General features: G+C 34.6%; 1 protein-coding gene across 1 annotated transcript; it reads right to left on the bottom strand.

Annotated features, from left to right (window-relative positions):
* Positions 1–3,707: 3,707 nt before the first annotated feature.
* Positions 3,708–21,208, bottom strand: LOC133329210 (regulator of G-protein signaling loco-like). Its single transcript, XM_061537704.1, has 5 exons — positions 20,360–21,208; positions 6,947–7,690; positions 5,962–6,864; positions 4,220–4,424; positions 3,708–4,153 (listed from the first exon to the last, which is right to left on the bottom strand). The coding sequence occupies exons 1-5, from the start codon at positions 21,206–21,208 to the stop codon at positions 3,708–3,710; spliced, it is 3,147 nt and encodes a 1,048-aa protein (XP_061393688.1).
* Positions 21,209–21,660: the final 452 nt, after the last annotated feature.

Here is a 21,660-nt window from a genome sequence, read left to right as displayed (position 1 = left end):
ACCAACGCGTAAAACTAAGCGACTAAGACGGATCCAAGATGGAAGAAGGTACAGGGGCTGGCGTCTACTGTGAAAGGCTAGTCCTTGAGTTAACCTATAAGCGAATAGAACCGAAGTAACCCTCCTCTGGACAGTCTGGCCTTCTATACAGACGGATGCAAGATGAAAAGGTACAGGGGCTGTGAAAGACTAGTCCTTGAGTTAACCTACAAGCTGGATTGCAACTGTAGTGTTTTCCAAGCTGAAAACTTCGTGATTTGGAAGGCAGCGGAATTGATAAAAAGTCTGGATGCAGAGGTCGTTGAACCGGTGACTATCTTCGTGGAAAGTTAAGCGGCTCCTAAAGCCATCAAATCTTGTTATATCAAATCTGAGGCCGTCCTCAGAGAACCTTTGGAAGAACTTACTTACAGCTATCGTCTGTGATAGGTACCAGAACATTGTGAAATCTTGGGTAATGAAAGATCAGACGAATTAGCTAGACGAGGATCTCAATATATAGATCTAGCAATTGATGACTCAATTATTATCACAATGGACCTGACGGTCTCAGAGTGCTACATCCCATCTTCGGTGAAATGCAACAGATGTATGTAGTGGGTTCATTTCACGACATATCCTACCGTATCCTTATCGTCTTCGTCACCAACGCCATCGTCGTCAACGTCTTTGTCGGTATATAAAACACCCAACATTCTCCTCTACAGCAAACGCAGCACATGACACCACATGTTGTTGTGCGACGAAATTGTCGTTCGATAGCTTATTTATATCGTCTAGACAAATAACGAATTTGTCGATGTAGTGCCCGCTAAGGTGCCATCACCTTATGGATAGGATTCCCCTACCCATGCACGTAAGGTAAGATCTACATGATCTGGGTGGAGAGGTTCAACGGTACAATATGGAACCCCTAGATCAATAGAACAATCGAGGAATGAATAGCATACACAACGAAACCGACATAAGAACTGCGATAGGCTGCCTTCTTATGATACCAGTGGAGGCGATTGTCTTACCCGTACATCGGAACAAAAATATGTTGTCATTGCAGTGCCTGCTTAGGTTCCATCATCCATGTCATCACACCAAAGCAGTGACGCAGGCTATCGACCAATACCACATAAATGCAGTTATTGGAGTCCAATTATCAAAACGGACATCTACCTAGATAAAATAGAGTGGTTTTAGCCCAATTAAGATCAAAACGGAGTAGCCCGAATTGATACTACAAACCATACACATGTACTGAATATGGTCTTTGACCTCACCCAATCATCTGTCACCGGAATCTCTTTAGACGCAGCAGATTGCATCCTTTTTGAACCTGAAAACAAGGGAGTCAGAACCGGAATAAAAGAAAATACAACAAATATGCTAAAACAACCAACTTATGAATAGGTGTCCACTGTTCAGGTATCTTATTACCTTTAGAGAGAGAAGTCCACGAGGTACAAAATATAGATCTACAGTCCTATCAAGCAGGATTTTTTCCGTTTATGTGAAGATGCGTAAGAGTTGGAAACAATTGAGCATCTATGCAGCAAAGGTCATCGATAGTTTGGTAGATATGTAATTTATACTCTAGCATTCTTCTCTGGAATACATACAATATCTAAACTTGTCCAGTATAACCTTCTCCTTTCCTTTCTTTTATTCTCTTCCTTTCTGATACTCAGGACAAGTACAATAGACTGAAGGTGTCCGAGTGAAAAAAGCTGGTAAATAATTTGTGGCCTATGGGAACCTCAAATATCCTTGATTCGTTTGAAATAATATTTTAGATGCCTTCATTTTTTCTTGGGGAATTTTCAACCTCCAAAATCTTGTCTACGCCATCACTGGAATATAAAAAAGAAAAATTCTGCTCTATCGCTTATGGTGTTTTTACACGATATGTATTTTACATATGTGCTGTCACTTTTTTACATATGGAAATCGAACTCGTCATGTGAAACATACGGAAATTTCAATGTGTCAAAACGATATGCAATTACATATGTATTTTTTCCTAATAGGACGCGCTCTATTTTCGTATGTGAAACATAAAGAAATCAGCTGTTTGAATGAAAGACATTGATGGAAGAAAATATTTCAATGGCAAGTCAAAGAAAAGTCTGAAAAGGCTTTACAAATATATATTTCGTTTGTAGGTGTTTAATAAAAAAAAATGTTGATTTACAAAAAAATTTTTTTTTTGTTTTGTTATGTCATATGTAAAATACATATGCCAATTTGAACACAAAAAATAAATGTTTTGTGTACGCTGTAATTTTGACACACATAAGGAATTACATATGGATGAAAAAGTGACAGCACATATGTAAAATACATATCGTGTAAAAACACCATTAGCGACCAATTTCGCCGGTCCCTAGACCGTTGTAATAAGCGATTTCTTTCGAACTCTATTAATAAGGTTATCCAGGAAGATCAGCTGTTTCTAATGTATGCTGTCAAAGTTTACTATAAAACACTATGGTTGTATTCAAATATGTTATATATACCTTGGATCAAAATAAAATAATAAATACGAAAATAATGAGGAGTCAACCAGTTCCAACTCACAAATAAGTGCATTCTGGATGCCATTCAGAATTTATTTTCAAATTGTTTTTGTTCAATATGACTGTGCATATTCATCTACATTATAATAAGTGCGTTCGTTTACTTTCCCAGTAACATTTAATCAGTAAAAATTTGCAGAGAGTATAATGCGAGAACATGGCAAAAAGTAAACGAGTAAAGCAGTAAAACGGCTGTATCGACACAGCTGATTAAAACAACAAACAATTTTGCACAAACAAAGAGCAGACTTTTTATTAGAAAAATGATAAAAAGCGAAAAATGTATGTTGTTTATTAATACTTGCGTTTTATTCATCCATTTTAATGATTAATGATACAAAATCAATATAAAATACATAAAATAACCAATTTGCTTGAGAACAATTTACAAATCATAACAAAACAGCTGATGAAATGTCAGCTGATGGTACAAAAAATTCGTACTGAGTAAATTTTCCTTGTAAGTATTTGCAAATACTCAGTAACACTACAGTCAAATCTGCTCTCTCAATTCATTCTCTTTAACTGAACTTTTGGGTAAACGAACAACATTTTGTAATAATTTGTACAAATTATTGAGTAAACGAACGAACCTAATATATACCATATGATGTTGACCGATCGACTACTGATTACTTTGATAAACCGATAACTCGAGCAATTTCGATCGTTTGCTATCATATAATTATATGATCGTATCAAAATGTATTCTCGAACAAAAACTCATTCTAAATCGAGTCCCCTTTGTCTGTCTCCGTCCCCTGTTTACGTTAGCGAACGACCCTAAAGTCATAATTTAAACGAAAATCTTCTGAAATTAGTGTTATTTGTTAAAAATATATATTTGTATATTAAATAACTTTCTAAAGTTCTATATAAAAAATTTTATATCATATAATTGATAATAAATTTCTATTTTTAAAAATTAGTAACAAAACTTGTCTAAATAAATATATACACACATTTTTATAAAAATCATATAGTATTTAAATATTTCATTAATAAAAACATAACATAAACTTAAAAAATCTCATAATAATAATAAACATAATAAAAGTAAACAAACATAAATATGAATGCATAAATTCAGTAGTAGTCGCAGACGTAGTGGTATACGTCCGTATGTCGGTCTCCTAAAAATTAATCTGAGTTATTAGCACCCCAATTTGAGGGTTTGGTTGGTAGAACCTTTGGTTTTGGTGGTAAAGGTGGTGGTCCTTTACAAGCTGCACTACTCGTTTCATTAGTATCGGAATTATTTGAGGATACTTCGCACTCAGCGTCATCGCCACCATTACTCAACAGTGAGTTGCGTTTCAATGTTATCGATTGTTTCCGTATAAGATGGATGGGTTTTTCCATGGGCAGCGGAGGTGGACAAATCATTTGATTGGATTGTGGATTCGGGGTTTTATTGACGGGACTTAAATTGGAACGTATTTGGCGTAATGTTAAAGCTGTATCATTTTGTTGATTTTCTTTATTGTTGCGTGTATAGTCTGAGGGCAATATGCTTGGAATACTGCTACTGGTGCTCATTATGGGTTGATTATCCAAACGGGATTTAAGGCTAAGCAGTAGTTCGTCTAGAGAAAGAAAAGATAAATTACTTTTTGTTTATTTAATAGATTAAGGTTATTTGTCGTATTTACCTTGCTTCTCGGCCACTCTCTCTGTCACTTGTAATTTTGCACCCGCTTTCAGTTTGGCAATAATCGGTTTATTCAGTTCACTTGCAGTACTTTGTGGTTCACTGGAATGTTGCCGTATAAGAATTGGTATCTTCCCTCTAGTACGAAAATTAAAGGAACCAGTCTTTCGACCATTTAGAGAGGTTTCCGAACCACTTTCGTTGGACTAAAAAAGAAAAGCAATAAAATAAATTAATTTATTAATAATTTATCTAATAAAATCATCTATAAAGGAATTATCGAAAAATTGGCTAAAATAAAAATGTTGTTATCGACACAAACAATCTTTCCCCTTTCCTTTGTTATCGATAACTTGTCTCTATGGAAATATTTTTGTTGATCAATTTTATCTACCGGAAATTCCATAACGATAATTTTTCTCTATGGTAAACTAGTTATCGATAATATTCCCCCTTTGAAAACTTATAAAATTTGTTATCGATAATTTGTCAATAAAGAAACATTGTTACAACTATTTTTCTATAAATAAAACTAGTTATCGGTCATGGAAAACATATTATCGATAATTTTTCTATAGAGAAAAATTATTATTGGTAAAAAAATTATAATTGACAACATTTCTATAGAGAGAAATTATTATCGACCATTTTTCTATGGAGAAAAATTGTTATCGATAATTTTTCTATAGAGAAAATTTATTATCGATAATTTTTGTATAGAGATACAAATATAATATATTGATACAAGATCTATTAATAAGGTCACTAAGATAGCAATCGAAATCGGAAAACAGCTGTTTTTTCTCAAGTCTAATGTCAAAAATTTCGACTTTGTTTACGTTTTCATAATTCAATTCACAATAATGCATTTTGACAGCAAACTTGAGAGGTATCGATAATCAGCTGGTCTCCCTTGGTGACCTTATTTATAGGCCATGATATAGAGACAACTTATAATCGATAATTTTTCTATATAAAAAGTATTATCGAACAAATTTCTATAGAGAAAAATTATTATCGATAACTTTTCTATAGAGAAAAAATCTTATCGATAAATTTTGATAAAAAAAATATTATCGATAATTTTTCGTTACCAAAAAATTATTATCGATAATTTTTCTATACAATAAGCATTATCGAAAATTTGTTATAGAAAAAAATGTTTATCGACAAATTTTCTATGGATAAAAATTATTTACGATAATTGTTCTATATAGAAAAAATGGGTATCGATCATTTTCTATAGAAAAAAAGTTATCAATATTTTTTATAGAGAAAAATTATAATCGATAATTTTTGTAGAGAAAAACTTTTATCGATATTTTTTCTCCAGAAAAATTATTATCGATAATTTTTCTGTAGAGAAAAATATCATCGGTATTTTTTTTATTAAAAAGGGGTTATCGACAATTTTTCTATTGAGAAAAAGGATTTAGGTAATTGTGCTATTATTATCGACAATTTTTCTTTAGAGGAAAATTATTATCGATAATTTTTTTATAGAGAATAGTTATAATCGATATATTTCATGTAGGAAAATATTGTTATCGACAATTTTAATAAGGACATTTTTCTAAAAAAAACTGTTATCGACATTTTTTAAAGCAACAAAAAAATTGTTATCGATAATTTAGAGACATGTTATCGATAACATGTTTACAGAAAAATACTGTTATCGATAACTTTTCCATGGCAAAAAAAGAAAATACAACAATAAATGTAAGATTTCGCCATGCAACTCACCTTAAATTCGCCCAAATCCATTAATTGATTCGATCCCCTTCTCTCTTTAGAACTTAACGCGTTTAGATTATTCTCGGAACTACTAATGGTACTATTTTTAGCATTTCGAGCTTTAAATTCGTTAGCCAGTTCTTTTGATTTCAAATAGTTCAATGAAATATTATCATTTTGATAATCAGCAGCACCATTATTGGATATTGAGGTGGTGGTCGTCGCCGTGTTGGTTTCCTTTAAGACCACATGTAAACGTTGACCATCCACATTGGTTACCGGCTGGTAGAGATTCATACTCTCCATGGTATCACGTCGCAATACATCCACCGCGTTCATATCGTAATTATATTTTTGCAATATCGAACTGACAATCTCGTGTAGTTGTTTCTTTGGTTTACTCTTTACCGAGATCACCTTGGGATCCGGTAAATACAGCTTAAAGGTAATACTTGGTTCAATTTCAACATCTTCACCGGCGATTATTTGAGAGCTGGCCTGTAAATCGATTGTTTTGTTTTCCGACTTGAGTATGACTTCGTAGAGGCGATAGTGTAGACCACGTTTTTCCAGCACCCGTTCGACCAGTTGACCCACCGTCTCATGCGGTTTGATTTGCACAATTGTTGTGGCCTCATCGGAGAATTTCACCCGACACAGATGGCATGTGGGTGAGTTGAGGGTTCTCAGGGTTTCAGCCGATTTCGATGGTGTCATTTTACCCGCCGCCGCCGTCCTCATAATTAGAGTATTTAAAGCATTGCTATTGGTTAGAGCTGCTTCGGCGTTATCATCTGCCGATGATGCCGATTCGGCGTCCATACGATCACGTGATTTGCTACGTGTCTTGCGATGCCAAGGCAATAATATTTTACGACGACGATCTTCCGCGTTGCTGGCCGATTTTTTTAACTAGATTGGCAAAGAAAGAAGAGGAAATCTTTGAGCATTAAGTTAGCAAAACTGTAAGCCGGTTCAGCCTTCCTTGACTTACCTTTGGCGAGGCACTTTGTAAAAAATTTGTCCTCAGCAGGGCGTCTAGGTTATCAGCCCCATAGGGTAGAGGTTGATTTTTTTCCTCAGCATTTTGACAATTCTTATATAAATCGGAGCGAATAAATCTTTGGTAGCTATCGAATTTCATCAAATGGAAAATCTGTTTTTGGGCCTTGGAAAACAGTTCCTTTTCAGCTTGTTCCAGAGCTTCGGGACTTATGTTGCGTGTCTGTGAATCTAGGTTAACGGGTTCACAACAAGTGCTGGCCAAATGTTTGGCAAAAATTTGTTTTGCCTGAGCCTGTCGCTCCGCTTGGCTCTCGGTATTCCGATAACGTTCACAGGCAGTCCAAAAGTAAATATTCTCGACAGAGAATTCCATCTTTAGAAATTCGGCAAATGTGGCCAAACCGGCGGGATCATCTAATAGATTTTCAAATGATATGGCCCATGATCCGACTCGCGAGGTTTTGATTTGTTGCTGTACATTATTGCTGGAGGTCACCTTATCGGAGGCTCTACGTGCCGTGGGTAGTAGTTGCAGTTGTGGTTTGACAGGAACAGTACCCGCCAGAAAGACATCGTCATCTGTCGCAATCATGGGGGAGGAACAACGTTGCTCCGGATTACAACTTTTACGTGGACTCAGGTTGTATCGATCGGAACGTGGCGAACGCAATGATGAATGTTCCCAAACCCGGCGAAAAGGTGATGTTCTGCCGCTGCTGGGAAAAAGACGACTCTGTGAAGGAGGAAAAAAAAACAAAAAGTGGAAGGGGGAACATGAGAATAATGTAAACCAACAACAACAAAAAACATTGTTTATTACAATAACCTAAACACGTCCGCTAAGGTTCATAAAACAAACCAAAATGTTTGTTGTCAACTTGAAATCACGTTTGTTTTACATTCTAACCCGCTGTTGCGTCTGCTACAACGACAATTTGTCTGCTCGACTGACTGCCTGCCTGTGACTCTCTCGATCGCAGTAAGCTGTAGATGTATTATTGGTGACCGTATTTTCGCTGTTATTCATTCATTAAAAGTAGAACAATGTGGCATTTATATTTACCGCTTCACTGTGGTTAGTTGCCACTCACTGACACACTCACATATACACACACACAGACGATCGCGTTTGTGTATAAAAAAACTGCATACAGGAAACTGTAATTTTCTTTTTAACTGTAAATAATTTCAAAATGTCTGTGATTATGCGAATATTTGCAATACGCTTTTTTGCCTCTGCTATTTGGATGTGAAGTGAAAATCTAAAGAATTCGGAAATTGAGATTAATGCAAACGAATCGTTATTTTTTTCAAATTCCAAATTCTCAACTAGGCATACGTATATGGGATAAACATGAGATTTTTCGAATGGGTTTGGTAAGACAGAGATAATTTGAACCACATCAACAACTAAGGGGCCAATCTGGGGAAAACGTGGGATATAAATTTTAGTTGCACGAACATTTTTTTTATTTATTCTTCATCACTTATTATGGATCTTAGCAATCGAGCTTATAGTCAGACGAAAAGAGTAGATCAGGTGGGCGCCAAAATTAATTAAACACAGATAAATTGGGCGCCATATTTCTCAATTATCCCTCATGGGTATTAATGAATGTTGGCAATCAATATTCCTGTCCGACTAAAGGATTATATCGTTTGGACGCCAAAATTCAAATTACAAGATTTAGTTCGGCGGCAAATATCGCAATTATTCCTTATCAGTACATAGGCAATTTGACTCAAAGATGAGATATGTTAAGCGCCAAATTTGCATTTAGGTTAAAATTTGCAGTCATGTTAAAATAATAAATGTGTTGGGCGCCAAATGTCCTGATTATTTCTTATGGGTATTTAGGTAGGATGGTAATCAAAGTTTCGGTCACACTAAGATAGTATATCTGATGGGAGCCAAAATTCAAATTTCAAGATTTAGTTTGGGTCCCAAATTTGGCAATTATCCCCTATTAGTAGAGTTGGGCAGTGGGTAAGTACGCAAAGGGTAAATACCCGGTAACAATTCTGTAAATACCATTTCTACTTATTAGTACATAAGTATTTTGGCATTAAAACTTTGAGTCAGACTGAAAAAGTAGATATGTTGGGCGCCAACTGTGTAAACTTTCTGTTAGATTAAAATAATAAATACATTGGGCGCCAAATTTCCCTTTTATCCCTAACGGATATTTAGATATGCTGTAAATCTGATAACCTACAACATTAAAATTGCAAGATTTAGTTGGGCGCCAAATTTGGCAATTACTCCCTATTAGTATTTTGACATTAAATCTAAAAAAAGATATGTTGGGCAAAAAATCCTTCATGCAGTTGGGCGCCAAATGTGTAAATTTTCTGTTAGATTAAAAGAGTAAATATGTTGGGCGTCAACATTTCCATTTATCCCTAATGGGTATTTAGACATGCTGGCAAAAAAGTCTTAGTCAAATTAAAACAGAATATCTGTTGGGCGCCAGAATTCATATTACAAGATTTTGTTGGGCGCCAAATTCTGTAATTATTCCTTATCATAACAGTAAAACGTTTAGACAGACTTAAGTTGGGCGCCAAATTTCGTAATTATTCCTTATCACAACAGTGAAACGTTTAGACAGACTTAACTTGGGCGAAAACAACGCATCATTTATTCATTTGTTGGGCGCCAAATTTGCAATCAGGCTATCAGCTATTATGAAATAGTGAATAAATGTACGCTAAATTCGGTAATTATCCGCCATGGGTATTTATAGACATGTTGGCAATCAATGTTTCCCTCAGACTAACATAATATATATGTTAGGCGCCAAGATTCACATTTCGCAATTGCCCCTAGGTATTTTAAAAGTGAAAATTTAGGCAGTCTGAAAAAGAAGACCAGTTGGGCGCCAAAATTCACCTTACAACCTTTACTTGGGCGCCAAATTTGCATTCAAGCATTCGGTTAAATGGAAAGCGTAAATGTAGTGGGCTCCAATTGACCTAATTATCCATCATGGGTATTTAGGCAAGTGCTACACCTTTAAAAGAGTAAATGAAGAAAAATTGGATTAAATAATTTTCCATGCTCGACAATGGTCAGGAGTTAATAGGGGTCAAAGTCATAGTACTTTTTGGGAAAATATTCTCTTGAACTTCCAAGAAAAACAGACAAACAGAGGACTTTGAACGTACCAAAAATGAAGCGAAAGCATTGAAAATTTTTTTGGGGAAAAAGTTGCCCCCGTTGATCTGATGGAATGCTTGAGTACCATCATAGGATCATGATCTCAAAAAATAAGTAAGAAATATGGCGCCCAACTAAAGGTAGGCAAAATTTTAAATTTGTTGAACCCAAAAGTTCTACACTTTTAGGATTAGAGGACCTTGAACGTACCAAAAATGAAGCGGAAGCATTGATAATTTTTTCTAGGGAAAATGTTCCCCCCGTTTTTATTACTTCTTTAATCGGATGGAGTGCTTGAGTACCAATATAGGGTTATGATCTCAAAAATAAATAGGAAAAATGGCGCCCAACTAAAGGTAGGTAATATTTTGTAATTTGTTGAACCCAAAAGATCTACACTTTTAGTCTGAGTGCCTATCTACCGATGAGGATATTTGGCGCTCAACACAAATTTGTTTTTAGAATTATGGCGCCCAACAGATCTACTCTTGCATGACAACATGCCTATCTACCGATGAAGGATAATTGTCACATTTGGTGCCCAACAAGCCTATATTTTCCCTATTTTTTTATCGATCTTACCAAGACAGTTAATATGGAAATCTCTGAAGGATGTGGAAAATGTAAATTCCAATTCATTTTTTTGAAAGAGGGCATCAAAATCTCCAATATATTTTCGTAATGAGTGTGATAGTCTCCATAACTCTCATTGGTACTGTCCGCATTGTCACACTATACCAAGGCAACATGGCGCCGAATTAAAGGTAGTATGTAAAATTTTTGAACCCAAAAGATCTACACTACCGATTACGATATTTGGCGCTCAACTCAAAGTTATTTGTAGAATTATGGCGCCCAACATATCTACTCTTGAAATCTGATTGAATCTTGAATGATAACATGCCTATCTACCGATGAAGGATAGTTAGGAAATTTCGCGCCCAATCACGCCTATAGTTTCTTATTTCATTCCCTTAATTTTTATTGTTCTTAACTGTTTTAATTTTGAATTCTCTAAAAGATGTGCTTATTTTTTTGAAAGCGGGAATCCAAATTTTCTAAACATATACCTAGGCGGCATGTTCTATGGCGCCCAACTAAATGTAGTATGTTAAATTTTTGAACCCAAAAGATCTACACTTTTAGTCTGAGTGCCTGCCTAACATATCTACTTTTGAAATCCGATTAAATCTTGAATGACAACATGCATATCTGCCGATAAAGGATAATTAAGAAATTTGGTCCATATTTGGTCTTACCAGGACAACAAATTTCAAGCTCTATAAAAGATGCGGTAAATGTAAAATTATTATAATTATTTTTTGTTTTTTTTTTTTTTTTTTTTTTGAAAGAGGAAATCAAAAATTCCTAAATTTTTGACAATAGTTTTGTCCATAGACCACGTTGTTGCTGTCCTCATTACCACTCATATAACAAGACATCATGTTCTCTGGACTCACAATTCGAAATTATTTTCTTATACAAAAAAATGATTCCGTGTAAACACTATATAGACCGATTTTTGGGAGAAAGTTCCCAGCCATAATTTCCGTTTCCTTTTTAGGCCGAGATTGTCCTTCAGAGAATTACTAAAACTTGGCGTTGTTACACCGCTCAATAATTTTCACTTTTCAAAATAAACACCAACCTTAAATTCCTTTAACATTTCCGTTTCCTTTTATTTTTTGCTGTTGTTGTTTCTGGGTGTTGTTGACAAGTGTTGATATCATTTGATAAAGGAGATGTGACGAAAAAACATGTTTCCAGGAAAAAATCTATTTGATTAATAACACTTCAGGGAGGGCATAGCAAAAGGTATTACGCACACACACACACCCGCCCACACACACACACCCACTCTCCAATAGGGGATACGAATTGCAAGCGATAAAAGAAATTTTTGAAACTAGCAATTAACTAACTCAACGACTAATTTGCTAATGTTTGGCAAAAATCTAATTTTGCCATGAACTAGCGAATGGGCAGCAATGGGGGATTTAAAAAAATAACAAAAAAGAAATTCAAACGTGATCGATATTGTTTGACAGTCACAATTTCGAAAATAAAATTTCTTTCCATTAGAAATGAATTAATTAAACAAAGTCATCGATAATAATGATGACGAAGTCGATTATTACGATGATGGGTTGTCTTACATTTATTGTTGTTGTTCTTCTTCTTATTCCAAGTGCCGTTGTTGTTGTCTTTTCCAAGTGTTGTATTGTTTAACTGAAGGTGAACTTTGATTTTGATTTGTAATTTTAAAAATAATTTGTATTTTTCTTTTTTCTTCTTCTTTTGCAATAATTTCTTCAATTACTTTTTTTATTTAATTGTTTTCTTTTTGTTTTTGCTATTAATTTTTTTCGAAAACGACCATCCAAATTTTTAGAGACATTGAGACATTTTTTTTGTTTGTGTCGTCTGTTTGTTGTTTTTTTTTTGCTTAGCTTATTTGTTTGATTGCGAAATTTCTTTTTTTGTTGTTGTTGTTGCTTGGATTTTAATTCGTTAGCACACCGACTGCCAGCACAATAGTATCTTCACTTGCCGACGCCATATTTGTAATATCACCAAACTTCAACGCTCAAAATACAACTGAAAATTGTATTTTTTTTCGCAAAAGTCAAGAAAGAAAAATAGATTTTATTTGTTGTTGCTGGTGTTGTTCGTTCGTTCGACTGTTGTCGTTGTTGTCGTCGTCATATAAGCCACATCTTTCATTTATGTGCCCTGCCCTGCCCAGCTCTGCCTGTGAGTGATACCCCTTCTGGGCCATCGTTCACATACACAAAATAATGCCGGGCGGTGGGGCATGCAGTGCATATATGCGTCCATTATTTTTTTACGCTGGTATTTGTTTTGGTATTTACAAAAACAACAACACTAACTATGAAACTACTACAACAACAACGACGACGTCGGCAATGAACAGCACTGAAGAGCAGTAACAACAATTCATTGTGTATTCTCCACAAGCCATCATCTACTTACTATTAACCAACGAACCTCCAAGACCGAGCGACCGCAACCACCACCATCGGCAGTTGTTATTCTGATGAGTAGTGACGGTGGAAAGTGAAGTGTGTTGTTGTACTTTAATTGACCGACCGACACACACACACTCACTCACTCTTCACAGCAGTTAGAGAGAAGAAAATGCTAGGTTTTCATATTAATTGTTTTGATGGGATCAGAGAGTTGCCAATTAAATAGTAAAAATATGTTTTTTGGGGCAAGGGGAAAGAAAAGAAAATTTCGGATTTAAGAATTTTCCATGTTCGACAATAGGCAGAAGATAACAGGGGGCTGTCTTAGTAATTTTTGGGAAAATATTCCCTTGATCTTCCAAAGAGGAACAGAAAAACCAAGGACCTTCAACGTATCAAAAACATGAAACGGAATCATTAAAAAATGTGTGGGGGAAACGTTCCCCCCGTTGCTATTTTTTGTTCAATCTGATGGAATACTTGAGTACCAACATAGGGTTATGATCTCAAAGGTAAGTAGGAAATATGGCGCCCAACTAAAGGTAAGTAATTATTTAAATTTGTTGAACCCAAAAGATCTACACTTTTAGGATTAGAGGACCGAACGTACCAAAAATAAAGCGGAAGCATTGAAAAATTTCTGGGAAATACGTTCCCCCCGTTGGTATTACTTCTTTAATATGATGGGTTTTGATCTCAAAGGTAAGTAGGAAATATGGCGCCCATCTAAAGGTATGTCGTATTTAATTTTTTTTCTGAACCCAAAAGATCTACACATTTAGTCTGAGTGCCTTTCTACCGATTAGCATATTTGGCGACCAACTCAGGTATGTTTGTAGAACAGAACAGCAGAACAGATCTACTTTTGAATTCTGATTTTGAATGTCAACACGCCTATCGTCCGATGAAGGATAATTGGGACATTCGGCGCCCAATCATCAAAGAGTTGCCAGTTAACTAGTAAAAATATTGTTTTTAGGGCAATTAGGAAAATGAAGAAAATTTTGGATTTAAGAATTTGTCCATTTTAGACAATATGCAGAATATAGCAGCAGTCTGTCTTAGTAATGTTTCGCAAAATATTCTCTTGAATTTCCAAGAGGACCTTTAACGTACCAAAATGAAGCGGAAGCATTTACAAATTTCTGGGGAAAACGTTCCCCCGTTGGGGAGTGGGATATGATCTCAATGATAATTAGTAAATATGGCGCCCAACTAAAGGTAGATAGTATTTAAAAAAATTTAAATCCAAAAAAAACTACACTTTTAGTGTAAAAGCAATAGGGCCGCTACAACAACACTTTTCGTCTGAATGTCTATCTACTGAATAGGATATTTGGCGCTCAACTAAAGTTTGTTTGTAGAACTATGGCGCCCAACAGATCTATTGTTTTAAACCGATTAAATCTTGAAGTGCAAAATGCATATCTGCCGATGAGGGATATTTAAGAAATTTGGTCCATATTTCCCCACTTCATTGCTTTAATTTTTATTGACAGCTAATTTACAACTCTCTGAAAGATAAGGGAAATGTAAATTCGAATTCATTTTTTTTTTTTAATTTTTACAGAGGGAATTCAAATATCTTGATTTGATCAGGGAGATGCCAGTTAATTAGTAAAAATTAATAAAATTTAAATTTTTCACGCTCGACAATGTGCAGAACATAACAGGGGTGTGTCTTAGTAATTTTTGTGAAAATATTCCCTTGAGCTTCTAAAGAAGAATATATTTTATATCAGGATCTGGATATTAATTTGGGCGCCAAAACGTCCTTATAAACTTACTTATTATCGGGCTCAAATGGAAGTGATTTAGTTGGGCGCCAAAAGACGTAGTTGCCTGCGGAGTGTGTTTTTGAGCCTGTCGGAATCCGAACAAAAACCAGTAAAACTTTATTGAAAAGTCCTGGTAGGTCACAAGAAGCATATTTTATTCATCTAATATATACAGTTGGGCGCCAAATTGCTCTTTTTTATTACGCGTAATTTCCCAAATTTTCGAAGAGAACATCAGGAACAAAAAAGAAACGTATTTTATTTATCGATTGTTTTCAGTTGGGCGCCAAATGTTTTAATTTAATTATGTCCAAGTTCCTAAATCAATGAAAAGAACAGGTACCACTAAATGGTCTAAATGATTTTTTATTGTGGGTAAATTTTTAAATTCCTGAAGAGAAAATTAAGAGCGTATTTAATTCATTGGATGTTTTTTAGTTGGGCGCCAAATGGTCTTTTGCATATGAAGAATTTTCTTAGTTTCTTAGGTGATAATTTCCTAAATTCCCGATGAAAACATCAAATCGCGTAAGAAGTACCTTCTGCAAATGAAAGCGATTTTAATTCATCGAGTGTATTTAGTTGGGCGCCAAAACGTCCAGTTGGGCGCCATAACGTCTCGATAAAAAACATCAAATCGCGCAAAAAGTTCCTTCTTCAAATGAAAGCGACTTTAAATCATCAAGTATACAAAACGTCCAGATGAATATGATTATACTTGAATTAAGCCTAATGCTGATTACGATCAACGATATTGTTTATTGAAATTAAAATGGTGTATTTAATTCATCGAAAGTTGGGCGCCAAATGTAATTTTTTTTATTTATGTGAATTTTCTTAAATTTCTGAAAGACACACAACTGATTCAAATGAAACAGGTTTTTTATTCATCGAATAAATTTAGTTGGGCGCCAAAACGTCAGGTCGAAAAACGTTAAGGGCGAAAGAGGACCCCAGGCTTGGCATGTTAAGTTGGCTTTCTCTTATTGTAAAAGAATAAAGGAGGACTGTGTCCAAAATCAAATTTGACCCTTATATTCTTTTATAAATTGACATTTCGTATTAAGCCAACTTAACAGGCCAGGCCAAAATCCTCGTATGTGATTCCCACTTTATACATGAATTAAGAATAGGTATTCTCTTCAAATGATAATAACATGATTATATGTATTTTGATCTCCGAAACCAATTAAACGGAAAATTTATCTTAAGATCCTAATTCACATTTTTAAAATTTCCAATGAGATTTTCAAATAAACTCCTCCATCGAAATAAGAACCCATACATGTGGCAACCCCCTCCATTAATCAATGAGCGTAATTACAAATGAATGTGGAGAAACAAAAGAAGAGTGAGAATGCCTGCCTGTGGGAAAGAGTATACAAATTAACTATGATGTATGCATGCATAGTGTAGATGACAATGGCATTCTACATAGATGGATATATGTGTATATTTGTATGCTTGTCATGGAGGCAAACAGACAGACAGACAGCCAAACAATCAGTAAGACAGACAGATAGATAGACAAACGATATGTATGTAAGTTATGCGGTATTTTATTTTGTTATTTTGGGCGAGCCCCATTTAAGTTTCAGATCATCGTGAAGATCTTTATTTTTTTAAACAGCTTACAGATTGTCTGTAAGCATGTTTGGGTGTATGTATATAATAACAGTGTTTGATTGACACATTATTAGGAAAAAATGTATGTATGTGCGTTTGGTATGCTTGTAGGAATATATAAGATTTCATTCATATGTCTGTCTGTCTATCCACGACATGGATGGTGGTAGCGATGATGATGATGATGAACATTGAACCACAGTGGAACAAAGAGAAAAAGTATTTGTAAAAAAATTGTTTTCGATTTTCTCTCTTCGCTTACCGCTTCGATAAGATAAAGCTCTAAAAATATACGTAAACGAAGAAGAGAATGTGTGTGTGTGCGACCGCAAGAAAATATGAAGGTTTTATTTTATTTGCAGCTGCATTGGAGGTAAGGAGGTTTAATTAGTTTTATATTGTTGTTTTGTTTTTGGCTATAGGGGAGAAATTGTTTTTTTTTCTTTTTTGAGGAAGAAGATAAGCAAAAAATTTTGATAGAAATCTTGTTAGGCTCTATTTTTGGAGAAGGTAATTAAAAGATATTGAAATCTGATGTTGTAAAGAAATCTATGTAGGTGGTATATGAAATTATGGCTAATATTAGGTCTCTGTCAAAAATGTTGCATGACCGCTGAAAGACGATGACTTTGTTTCCGTTTTTTCGTTGGGCGCCAAATTAAAATATTTAAAAATTTTACACTTTTTATGTTAAAATTTATCCACCGAACAAGAATCAAATTAGCTGGTTGCAAACATGGGTAATTCAGACTCTAATGGGTGATATTCTGTCACAGTTTCTAATCGGGCGCCATAAAGAATTATTGAAAAATTGCGTTGCAAAGAAATCTATGAAGGTGGTAAATAAAATAAAATTTTGGTGAATAATAGGTATCTGTCAAAAATGTTACAATAGAGCTGAAATGCGAGGACTTTGTTGCGCTCTTTTAGTTGGGCGCCAAAATAAAGTGTTTAGAAATTCAACCTTTTTTTATTTTTTTCCAACGAATTATAATCGAATTCGTTGGGTAGAAAAAGGTTCAGGTTCAGACTATCATGGGTAGTATTTATAATTAATTTCTAATCGGGAGCCAGAAAGGAAATATCAAAAAATTGTGCTGTGAAGAAAGTATGAAGGAAACATAAAAAATTATGGCTAATATTAGGTCTCTGTCAAAAATATAGCAAAAAGACAAACAATCCACATTAGAAAATGATTGTAATTTTTTAGTTGGGCGCCAAAATAAAGTTGTTTTTATAAATTCGTACTAGAATTAGTCTTCGTGATAGAATAGGTCTCTGTCAAAAATGTTGCAATAGCGCTGAAAGACGATCCTTTAAGGGTTAAATTTTTTTTATAAATTTAACCCTTAAAATTCGTACTAGAATGGGTTGAATTCAGTCATAATCTCTAATCTACTCGGCTTAAGGAACAAATGTTCTTTCACAAGCCAGCTAAGTAAGTCTAATTTAAGTCCGGCTTTTAAACTTAAATAATGTAATATGTTGGGCGCCAAATAAAGGAAATTCTTAGATGTGTGAGCTGAAACCTAAATAATCTTAAGTTGGGCGCCATTACCATAATATTTGCCGGATTGACTCTAGTCCAAAAGGCTGATTAGTTCCTAAACCCAAAATTATTTGTCCAAAATTTAATGTATTTTATCCGTTGAGAGTTTTTTAGTTGGGCGCCAAATATTCTTTAACCGAAAATATATTGTCCGAATTATTTTCAATGGGATTCCGAGACGTCAAACGATTTCAATAGCCACCAACTTTTCCTGCTTAAATGGAATTGATTTAGTTGGGTGCCAAAAGGCCTAGTTGGCTCAGAATTCTAATTGTCTGTAAACAAAGGTAAGAAAGACATTAGTTCTAAGTCTTGGTAGGTCACACCTAATGCAAGGATTCTATTTAATTCTTCCAGTGCATTTAGTTGTTCGCCAAATTGACCAAGTCGTCTTGGGTTGGGCGCCATACCATATTATTTGTCCGATTGAGAATCGTCGAAACGACTGATTACTTTGAAACCGAAAACAGTTGAGCGCAAAATATCCTATTAACCGAAGATATATTGTTCTGATTTGAAGCTATCCAAATTATTTTAAACGGCATATACATTAGAACTTTTTGCCGGGTTACCCTACATTATGAGGATTTATTTGAAATATATGCAAAGGAATTGACAATTGAAACCCACTGGGTTAACGAAATCCGGTTAAATGTAAACATACTGTTAAACGAGATTCCAAATTTTCTTGAAGTGCTTTAGTTGGGCGCCAAATGACTCGGAATTCTAATTGTCTGAAAACAAAGGTCAGAATGACATTAGTTGGAAGTTCCAGTAGTTCACACCTTAACCTGTGTTTTTATTTTCTTCCAGTGTTTTTTTTTTAATTGGGCGCCAAATGTACCAAGTTGTCTTCGGTTGGATGCAATCACATTATTTACCGGATTGGCACTTGTCGAAACGACTGAGTTCTAGTAACTCACATTTAATACAAGAAATGTATTTAATTTTTCCAGTGTTTCTAGTTGGGCGCCAAATGGACCAAGTGATCTTGAATATATATTTTTATTGTGCGCAATTACCTAAATTCCCGAAGAGACTATAAAGAACTGTCTTCTTCAAGTGAAAGTGATTTTAATTTATCAGGCCCATTTAGTTGGGCGCCAAAATGTCTGGTTGGATGGTTTATTAAAATTATAATGCCCTGAGAATAAAAAAAAATTGGAAATCATTTCCTTCATCGATTATGTTTACTTGAAACTCCAAACGACCGAATTAACCGGAAATAGTTATTTGAATTATGTTCAAACTTCCATCACCAAGAAACGTGGCTTTTAATTATCGTACATATTTAGCTGGGCGCCAAATTGTCTAGATGCATTAAAAATAAGTAAGAAAATTTTATTTAATTAGGTTGGGCGCCAAAAAATTGGTTGCGAAAGCAGGGACATATTTAGTCCAAAGTACTGACAGATCATCTGAAAAACAAGTAATTTATATAATTTCTCCAGTAAATGAAATTGGAGAGCCTAGTAGAGCCTAGTTCCTGAAGCGGTTGGAACTTTTTCGGTTTGTTCCGCAATATTAACGAGTTCATTCATTTTTGAATCAAAATAGTTTGAATCAAAACGAACTAGGTGAACGAGAGCAAAAAGGAATGACGGGAGTAAAAGGAACTAGTTGTACGAAATAATCGAGCTTTCTGCGGAATTTTTCGTTTGAATTATGTCGTTTCGGAACGACCCAACTGATTTGGGCGCCAAATCCCCTTTTTTACCGTAATCATACTAGATCAGTGCCAATCCATTATGGGAAGTAAGTAGCCTGATTAGACATGTTCTCTTCCTTATCCTTTTCTTAGGACTTTAATTTTGTTCTTCAAAATAATAATAATAGCTAAAAAATTTTCAAACCCCTAATCTAACTGGAAAATATTCGTATAAAAGCTGTTTAAAAATGCGGACAGAATAAAAGTTTTATCATTGGCGTTGTCTTCAACGAGTTGCCAAAATAAACGAAATATGATGCGGTTGGCATCACTTGGATGGGTGAAGTTTTTTGTTGTTTGGCAACACGAAACGATCAATAAAAAAACGTTGCTTCTTTTTGGGTGTTTGAACCAAACATGTCGTAAGTCACTCTTCGTATGTTTCGCAATGTAAATCGTGTACATATTTTATCCCCTGAGAGTTTTTTTAATTGGGCGCCAAATCTCGCAAGTGACCTTAAATATATGTTTGAAGCTTAAAATAATAAAGAAGTATATCTAAAATCTTTTTATGTGTCTCTCCTTTGCGTCCTTGCTTTTCCTATTTTTTTAATGACTTATAAAAATTATTTTTTTCCATATTCCACTTACCGACAATGAACTTCTGCCACCATTATTTTTATTTGTACGATCCTCCAAAATATTCCGTTTCGCCTTGCTGGAGATGTCACTCAATTGCGTTTCGGTGCTGACGCTTATCGAACGTTGCAACGGGGTGATTTTGGCACGTTTTACATTAAATGAACAACGTAAAAATCGACCCAAATCAGAGGCAGAACTGTGGCTCATTCTTGGTGGAGTTATTTTAAACGATGGTAGGAGAGGTGGTTGTAATTCTATCGATGATGTTGAATCACTGGAACTATTTAAATTGTGAGCCATTAATTCAATTGACTCTTCAGGCGCTGCATCATCGTCAAGAGATTCACAAGATTTCAAAGATTTGCAACCCATATTTTGAAATAATTCTGAATTTGAATGATGCGATGTTTCACTAAAATTGTGGGGATAATAGGGTAAATCAAAATGCTCCTCCTCCAGTTCTTCAGATGGCCATAGATTTTTCTTGTGATTTCTTAAAATCGGTATTTCTAATGATGACGATAATTCGATGGAATGTCTTAAACTTCGAGATGCTGAACAATTTCCGGATATTATTTGATCATTTATGGGTAAATTGTAGTGGAGATTTTCTTCGGAATTTATTGATTTTTTCGGTGTTGATTTGTTACTTCTGTCGTAGAATTGTAATGCCTCAAATTCTTGTACAAATCTCAATAATGCTTCACGATCTATTTCACGAAAATCTCCGTTTTGTTGTGGATTTTCTATATCTTTCGCTCGTGTGTTGGTTGGTATATATTTCACCTCAAAACTGGATTCAAAATTACTAGAATCATTTAGATAGGCAATAGACGGATGAAATGGATGTAGCAACATGTTGATGTGGTTTTGTGTATGACCTTATGTGGATATGGTATAAATTTGTGATGAGATGATGATGAGGATGGTTTCTAGGGGTTTGTGGTAATGAACTAAAATCGAAACAAACAAATGATAAAAATGATATTATTAGTTAAGTATGAGTAATATATAATGAGATGTATTAGTAATAATATAATTGTTTATAAAAAAATGTTTTCAAAACTAAAAAATATTTATTTTATTATTAAAATGAGAAAAAAGTGAATTTTGTCGAATTTTCGTTATAATTCGATCGATCAGCTGAATGGTTCAATGCTTTTTTGTTTATATCTGTCTATCAGCTGATTGAATTTTGAATCAGTCCATTTATAGAGACCTTAAAATATTCGCTATGTTCACATATCCCACAACATTACGAAACATTATTATTATCTGAGTGGTTTTTTGTTTGAATCCGTCGATCAGCT

Source organism: Musca vetustissima, unplaced genomic scaffold (assembly GCF_032173495.1).
Source record: "Musca vetustissima isolate MV318-11 ecotype Yass unplaced genomic scaffold, APGP_CSIRO_Mvet_v1 utg19330, whole genome shotgun sequence".
In the NCBI taxonomy this organism is placed as follows: Eukaryota; Metazoa; Arthropoda; class Insecta; order Diptera; family Muscidae; genus Musca; species Musca vetustissima.
Note: the sequence above shows the minus strand (reverse complement) of the source record. Positions and strands in the feature narration are given on the sequence as shown.

Coding starts and splice junctions, on each gene's coding strand:
- LOC133329210 (XM_061537704.1), bottom strand. CDS start 21,208: ATGTTGCTACATCCATTTCATCCGTCTATTGCCTATCTAAATGATTCT. Junction 7,691..20,359: donor GTGGCAGAAGTTCATTGTCG/GTAAGTGGAATA, acceptor CCTCCTTCACAG/AGTCGTCTTTTTCCCAGCAG. Junction 4,154..4,219: donor GAGAGTGGCCGAGAAGCAAG/GTAAATACGACA, acceptor TTCTTTCTCTAG/ACGAACTACTGCTTAGCCTT.